The sequence below is a fragment of the Episyrphus balteatus genome, chromosome 2 (assembly GCF_945859705.1).
Source record: "Episyrphus balteatus chromosome 2, idEpiBalt1.1, whole genome shotgun sequence".
In the NCBI taxonomy this organism is placed as follows: Eukaryota; Metazoa; Arthropoda; class Insecta; order Diptera; family Syrphidae; genus Episyrphus; species Episyrphus balteatus.
Genome location: NC_079135.1, coordinates 124,532,702 through 124,541,281, shown reverse-complemented (window position 1 = coordinate 124,541,281; position 8,580 = coordinate 124,532,702). Strand labels below are relative to the sequence as shown.

The window sequence follows — 8,580 nt, the reverse complement described above, 5'->3', positions numbered from 1 at the left end:
AACACCCACGGGTGTAATTGTCATATTAAAAAGGAAATAAAGCCTGCAGGGGATATTTCCTTTTCATTTAGGTAATAACAATTGCAGGGGTTACTGCCGCGGATGTTATTGCACTGCACCGAAGGCATGACCATATCGAAAGGGTATTCCAAACTGGAAAACTATTCCAAACTGGAACATCAAAATTAAGGTGTGGATTTTTGTTCATGCAATTAACTGTACCCCTACCGCATACCTTTCCGTTGTGGCCAACAGCTTTGAGACGCACATTGATTTGCGAGAAAAAAAATCTGATTTTGGTTTTCAGCTGTGGTGATAGAAAACAATTTTTTTTTCGGAAAAAATCTATTTTTCACTTTTTGAGCCAATGTTGTTACAGCCTTACTTACCACACCTTAAGTCCCGAACACATTATCCAAACTCACCTATTTATCCGAGTCGAAAAACAAACTATCTGGCAACTCCACCAAAACTAAACGAAACATTTTCCAAATTCAAGATGGACACCTTTCTTTTTCCAATTAGAAAGACTGAAACAACCAAACACCCACCATACAACTATCCATCTCACTTCAACACCAAACCCAACAAATGAACTACCAACAAAACAAACAAGATAAAACAGCAAAGCAATACAAAAACAATACGAAAGAACTCGATATATCTCTTCTTCTTTTGCTGCACTGCACTTTGCTCTATGTAAAAAAAATGTGTAATATTTGTATGGTGTATGTGTGCACTGCAACTCTCCTCCACGTAAAAGCAAAAAAAAAAAACCAGTCCAGTCAGATCAGTCAGTTTCGAGAAAAAAGTTGACATTTGTGTGGCGTAGAGTGGCGAGTGACGGACGATATCCGACTCTGCACGACGACGACACGGTCGAAAATTCGGTTAAAAAATAAATTGAAATAAATAACCCGTTTATCAATAAATGATAGTGATTATTATGTGACAAATCCCCAAAAAAAAAAAAAGTTGAAAATTTTTTACAAGAAAAATAAAAAATTTAACGAAAATAGGAAAAAAATCAATCATCGCCAAGTGGGAAAAAAATAATCCCAAGGAAAATCCACCATCACACACAATAATAATAAATCAGTACATCTCTTTCTAACAAAGAGTAATCGCGATTGCTATACAATAGTGTTGTTTCTTTCATTCTGCCTTGAAAATTTCTCTTCCAAAATAAATAGACATATTTTTTTTCTTCTTGCCTTTTCGTCTTGGATTTTTTTTTTTTTTTTTTCAAATAAATTCGTCCTCTTCTTCTAGTGTGAAAAAGAGAAACAAACCCAACAAGATAAAAAAGATACACAAACAACCTGTCTTTTTATCAACTAAAATAAAAATACCAACAAAAAAGTGGGAGTGAGTGAAACTACCACTCAAAGAAAAAAAAAGGATTATCTTTCTTAAAGTGCAAGAAGTTGTTGAAAAAAAAAAAAAAACAACAACACTCGTAAAAAAATCGTTATCGACATGCAATTGGAAGAAAATTAACGAAAAAGAAGAATTTCCAAAAGCACCTTCATCGTCGTCGCCGTCTCTCGTTATTCCTGCTGTGATTTTCACCTTTTCGTGTGTTTCTCTTCTCTCTCCCCAAATATACGCGTATTGCTACTGTTGTTGTTGTCTTTTGTCTCGTAGTGGTGTATTAGTGTGCGCGAAGCACCTACACCTTTTTTCCTTTTTACCTTTTCTGATCCTTTTCTCTCGACTTGAACGAGATATATTTATTTGTGTGTGTGATTTTGTCTGTTTTCGTTCTTGTTCGGACGTGAATTTTTTTTATGTTGGTGATGTTTACATGAAGAAATCAAAAATCAATGAAAAATCGTTAAATAAAAAAAGGAAACGTGCATCAACGGGCACCGTGCCTTTGTGTTTATTTGTTGTCTTTATTTTTTCTTCTCTCTAATTGATATCCAGTTAGATATTTAATACAAGTGCAAAGGGTTACACAATTTAAAATTAATTAGGCTTTGAGAGAAAAAAAATGTGCAATAAAAATTGATTCAAGAAGTTTTTTTTTGCGTTTGTTTTTTGCTTTTTTCTTTCGTTCATTCGTGGCCCTGGAACAGCAGAAGCTAGCTATTTCCATTTATATGTTTTGTTTTTGTTGTGAAACAAATTGAATTTGCAAAAAGATTCTTGTTTTTTTTTTGCAAATCAATATTTTTAGTGGAAGTTGAGCGAAAAAAAAGGGGGCGAAAAATCCTCTTGTTCGTGTTTTTTTTTTTTTGCTTGTTCGCCCCCAAAGTAAAAGAGTGGCAAGAGTAATAGCAGAAATCAAGGAGTAATAGAAAATACAAAAAAAGAAGAATAATAATAAAAAAAAAGAGAAGGATTAAAACAAAAAAGCAACGAAAGAAGAAACTACTACCTTTTCAAGGTTTTTTTTTTCTTTTTTTTTAAATAAAATTTTAAAAAGAATATAAATTATAACACGCAACGAAAGAAGAGAAATTTTGTAAAAATGTCTTCGACATCAGTTGAAACACCATCGCCAACAACCCCGCCACCCTTGCATCCGACAACAGTTATAGCTGCAACGTCTATTATAACAACTGGGGGTTGTGGGGGTGTGACAACATTAACAACAACAACAAACACTTCCTCAACAACAACAACAAACCATTCGACCCCAAACAGCATTAAGAAGACAACAGCCACACCGAAAATGTCTCGGACTATTCCAGCTGATAAGGTGAATATAATAATATATTTAATTATTTTTTTTTTTTATTTTTTTATTTCTTTGATTTTTAGTAATTCAAATGTGGAAATAGCTATTCTAGTTACCTACTTAATCTTGCATTAGATTTTTGTTAGTAAAATCTATCTAAATTCAACAAAATTTTCATTTTGACAAAGTGTCTCACGATAAGTCAACTGATTATTATAAGTGATCTCCACCGGGACGAAAGGCCAAATTTTTGTATGGACTAAAGGCAGTAAAAAGCTATATTAAATCATTAATTTAAAAAGTCCAAATAATATAGTACTTATTCTTCTACTTTACTGATTTATTTCAATAGTATATTGAAAAAGCCTCTAAGGCCCAATTTATTCACACTCCATTAAATTTAAAATCGCAATTTAAAAAGGGAAATTTTAAAATGTATATGCGATTTGACAGTTTTCAAATTTTTAATGGAGATTTTAAATTTAGTGGCGAGTGAATAAATTAAGCCTAAATAGGGTTACCAGATGTATTTTGACGAAACTAGTAATCGAGATGTAAAATCCCGGACTTTCCCGGACAAATAAGGACACAAAAAAGAGTACAAAACTAGGACAAAAGGAATGCATAGTTTTATAGAAACAAAAAAAAGCGGAACAATCTTTTCAAAATTTAACTAAAAATCACATCTTTAACCCTTGTTCCCGTAGCATTTTTTTCTTATTTTTTTCACAAAAAAAAAAAATAAAAGTAAAAATTTTAGCTAATATTACAAAAGTTGGAATGTAGTTACAGTAAAAAAAATTTAAAATTCCATTAAAATCCAATTGCTCAAAATTTTAAACGATTTAGAGCCAATTTTTCAATCTTCTGATAAAAGGTCAGTTAACTGTTCGACGAATAAAGTTATTAGGCTCATAAACAATCAGATAAAAACATTGAATTTTTCAATCAAGAATAATTTATTCAAAAATATTTAAAATTAAACGTCATTTTTATTCATGATTGTTTTTGTTTTCTTGTGTTCCACTGTATTTTTTTCAAAATTCTTTCAAAACAGCTTTGACAACTGACACAATATTTTTGTTGAGTTTATTCTTTAGAATAATTTTTATTCGTCTCTGAAAGAAGCAGATAGTTTTATTCTAAGGAATAAGCTATATCTGCTTGTTGAAAAATTGATTTTTTCTCTATCCTTAGGAATAAGTACTAAATGACTGTTTAACTGACTATTGAAAAATTGACCCTTAGTTAAATGCTAATAGAATTTTTAGTAAGTTACTATTTAAGTTAAGAAATGGTCTTTTTGACTTAGCAACTTACTTAAGCGGCCCTATATTTTTCTTAATCATTTAAAATTTTGCACCTTTAAGGTACCTACTGTAATAAATAATAAAATTTAAATAAATTATTAAAATATAATAATAAATATAGTAATAAATAATAAAATTTAAATAAATTATTAAAATAAATTTTTGTTGGTCAGAGAATTAACTAACCAGTACCTCATACGCACATTTTTGAGTTTTGATTATATTGGAACAGAACACAAAAAAGAATTGAGCAGATAATAGACCAAAATAAAAACGCCTCGCTTTTAATGAACTCGATTCGTTTTTTGAATAAGGAATGAATTAAGAGTAGCATACAAAAAGTGAGATTTTTAAAGGCTTCAAAAGAGTACAATCCCGGACAATTGATAGAAACTATCCCGGACGTCCCCCACAAAGCCAAAAAAGAGTACATGTCCGGGAAAACCCGGACGCATGGCAACCCTAAGCCTAAATTAAAATTGAGAAGATATTTGAAACCTGGCTTAGTTAGGAATGAGTTCTTAAAGAAACAAAAGTTAAATTAGTTAAGAGGTTAGCCTGATTAGATTTGAGTCTTTAGAGACTAGAAGAAATGTAAATTGTATTATGTTTGTCCATGATGTTTTTTCTGACCGTATTAAGTGTCCGTGTCATTCCTAATCTTTTGGAACAATTTAAAATATATGCTCCAGAAAGGGTTATTTGCCAGATGTGTCTTTTGCATGTTCCTCTTCATGTTTTAAGATATGAGCAAAATGAACCCATTAAAAAATGTATTCATCTGTTTAAGTAAACAAAGTGAAAAAATAATGAAAATTATTTTTATTTTTAAGCGGAGTGAATTCAATTAAAAAGTTTAAGTGACCTCAACTCCATATGCGTTTCGCCCAGGTATGACAGTGGGCTCACGCATATGGAGTTCATCTGTTTAATTCCAAATGCTTAGCCTCAGATTTAAATGATGATAGAATAAAGTTTAAACTTAAATTAATTGATTTATTTCCATTAGATTAAATTATAATTACGTTATAATATAGTCAGGCATATTTATTAGATTTTTGCCTACTTAAACACTGCTTGACTTTTATTCAAATTTTGCGAAATATGATTCATTTAATTAAAAAAAATATCACACTATTCAAAGTTAAGACAATCTATACTTAGAAACAAGTTTGACAGCTATAAGACAACTACAAACAAGTTTTTGAACACATTTTCCAAATTTAAGCAGTTGTTTAAAGTTAAACAACTTCTTTCTTCTTCTTCTTCTTCTGTCAAAAAACTGTTGTTGCGACTACTTTATTAGCTGCGTTCCTTTGGAAATATTTATCTACTGCTTAGTACTTAAAACTACTTTGAACTACTTTTGATATACTGAAAAAGTAGTTCAAAGCAGCTTTAAGTACTAAGCAGTAGATAAATATTTCCAAAGGAACGCAGCTATTGTATTTGAACAGATCAAAAAATAAATAAATTTTTTTTACCAAACGAAAACATTTAAAGGCCCCAACCCATAGAATCCGTTGCGTCCGTTCCGTCAATCCATCCGTTGAAGTTGAAGTTTGGGACAGAAAGGGGTGACCCATAGAATACGTCGTACGACGGATTGCTTTTTGACAGCTCACTTCAAATTCCGAGGTGTGTTCGATATTTTATCGCTGAATGTGCACTAAGGAAGTTCTGATGCAAGAAATTTTGAACTATTATTGTTGTTCTTTTTTTTAATAAAATAAAATGCGCGACTAGATTTCATGTAGGTACTTGCTCTTCAGTAAAAAACAATTTTTAATAACAGATTATCATTTGTAGATATGACTTTGGCATAGTAAAATTGAACTCTACAACAGAATTTTAGTATTTAATTGATATAATTTATTAGATATATCATTAAATGTTACTTTTATTACAATTAATTCACTAATGAATACTGAAAGTTCACAACTCATAAAATCGGAGAAGAAAAGAGCGCAGTTCATTTAGTTCTGAAATTCCCCGGTGTGCACTCTAAAACAGAAAATTGAACAGATCTACTGTTGACAACCAATGTCAAACCATACGACGGATGAAAAAGTAGAAAGTTGGACAACTTCTTCCGTCGAAACCGTCCGTCTCCGTCCGATCCGTCGCTTATGGGTCGCTTCCCATATTAGAACGTGTGTATTTTATCGAGCTGTCAGTCAAAAACTTCGACGGAACGGACGCAACGGATTCTATGGGTTGGGCCCTTAAGGAATTTTGTATCTGCCATTTTGAAGAAATAATTAATTTACTCATTAAAATAAAATTTCAAAATTTTTCACCGACCCATTTTCAAAAAATTTATTTTTCAAAAAAAAAAAAAAATTTAAACATTTTTTAAAAATCCAAAAATGTGGATTTTTTTAATTTTCTTAAATTTTAATATTACCATTACTTAAAGGCTTTTGTATAAAAATTTTCGTTGAAATCGGGTTAGTCTTGTATGAAATATTTAGAAACCAATAAAAAACCATTCTATGGTAGGTACGGTTAATAACGGTACAAAAAATATTTTTCTTATTTCAAAACTTGGAACTTATGTGTAATAATACACACACAAAATTTAATCAAAATCGTTAGAGCCGTTTTTGAAAAAAATTAGCTTTTCCGTTACAAGACAGGCACTGTTGGTTTTGATCCTAAAAAAAAAATCAGTTTCCCCCCTCTGGGGAATCGCCCAAGACCACGTTTAAAGAGAATCGCTCTAGTAGTTTAGATAGAATTACCGGACGCACTTTTTTGGCATTTTCCATCATCGTAATGTCATGTAAAATTGTTATCTCGAGTTCGTTTTTTTTTTACATACATTATGTATATCGCAAGTAAAAAAGGCAGTTGACACATTCGGGCTAAACTGTAGCTTAAAACTAAACTGTAGCTGTAGCTGTAGTCTGATGATAAGGAACAGAACACTCCAATTCGAAAAAAATTCTATTCTCACCGGTTGAAGATCTTAAACTCAATTAATAAAGCAGTTCCTTGGTTTTAAGGTTGTGATTAATAATTGTTATCAAAAACACGTTTGCAAGGGTTTAAATCTGCAAATATAAAAAATTGGAGTTTTTGTTAGTTTTTTTTTGGCAATCTTACATTTTCTTTTGCTTGAAGATTCGACCAAATTAATTTACCACAGAAGCTTCATAAACCTAAAATAAAACCAATATATTGTTTCAATTAAAGTTTATATCAAAAATCATATAACAAGTTATATGATTTTTGGTTATATCTAGAGTTTTATTGATCCAATTTTTAAGACTAAGTTCTTCTGAATCAAGAAAATGACAAATCATCATTTTTTATTTTAATTGTAAAAACACAGTCCGGAGCAAAAATATAACTGACTTTTGAAATCATTATAAGACGCATAGACCTAATAAATCTGAGTTCCATAATTTTTTTTACTTCCATTTCAAAATTTTGTTGTATAACACAAATGTGTTTTTCCAAAAATAGCTCGCTTCTCCCCCATATATAAGTTTGTAACGTAAATACTTTGAAAGTTTATTCAGCTAATTTTAAGGACTTGATTGTTTTTGATTATTTTTTGTCTCCCCCACTGTGTTCTAGGTAGGGTAGGTAAGTGTTTGTCTTGTTTTAACAATCACAGATGCAAACGTGCCAACTTGACCTGAATACTTGTGTATGTTGCATTTCTTGGCATAAGAATATTATTGTGAGAAACAAAAGAAGACACAAAAAAAAAAAAATAATCAAAGCATTTTTGACGTAGTCGTCCTCGCTGCTGCCGCCACTGCCGCTGCCTTGTGTTGTCGTCGGTGGCGGTGCCGCGACACAGGAAAGAGGTCGGAATGCTAGTAGATTGTGTTTGAGTGTCAAAGATTTTTTTCTTTTTGAGAGTAGGATGCAGATTGCAGATGCAGTTTCGGGTAACAGGAAGCTTGTCATTGCCTGCTGGCATCAACTATGTTTTAGTGTAGACCATGTTTTTCATTGTATAGTATTTTTTTTTTTGTTAGATTTGTTGCAATGTTAATGCTTGAGTCATTTTGTAGAAGTCGGGAAGTTTGCAGTTGTACTTGAAAAGTCTGCAATTAAGGATCAAATTTAATTAAAAGAATTTTTGTTAGTTTTTTGTAAATGAAGATTTCATTTCACTACTTGTAACTTGCGATTAGCAAAAACTTGTGGCAGACGTAGGTATTTGGTTTTGCAAATTATTTTTAAATGCAAAGTGATTTGATTTGCATTTGGGTACAAAACTATTCAATTTCTTTAATCTAAATGCTTAGAGAATGCTAATGACATTTCGATCTTTGACTTTCCTTGGCTGGAACTATGTAATAGCGAATCTCTTATTTTGGATTTAGTTGAAATTGTATACAAAGACATAAATATGCGTATAAGTTAAATATAAATAATGAATAAGTTAGGGTATCTAATTTTTTACTGTCCGCTAAAAAGAATTATGAGCCTCAAGCTATAAGCGTGTGAAAAATACCAGCCTAAAAAATTAATCAGTTCATGTTTCTGGGAAATGAGATACAAGGCGAGTTAAAAGTTAAAATTTGACGCATGCTTCCTTGTAGAATAGGACTGTTCAGTCGC

At 31.2% G+C, this 8,580-nt stretch overlaps 1 protein-coding gene across 1 annotated transcript in view; it reads left to right on the top strand.

Moving 5' to 3' along the window:
- Positions 1–774: 774 nt before the first annotated feature.
- LOC129912152 (ubiquitin-like protein 3) overlaps positions 775–8,580 on the top strand; it is a 133,864-nt gene continuing 126,058 nt past the window's right edge. Inside the window, exon 1 of the mRNA XM_055990281.1 lies at positions 775–2,707. Coding sequence (XP_055846256.1) covers positions 2,477–2,707 — 231 coding nt within the window. The 5' untranslated portion in view covers positions 775–2,476. The remainder of the gene's footprint in view (positions 2,708–8,580) is intronic.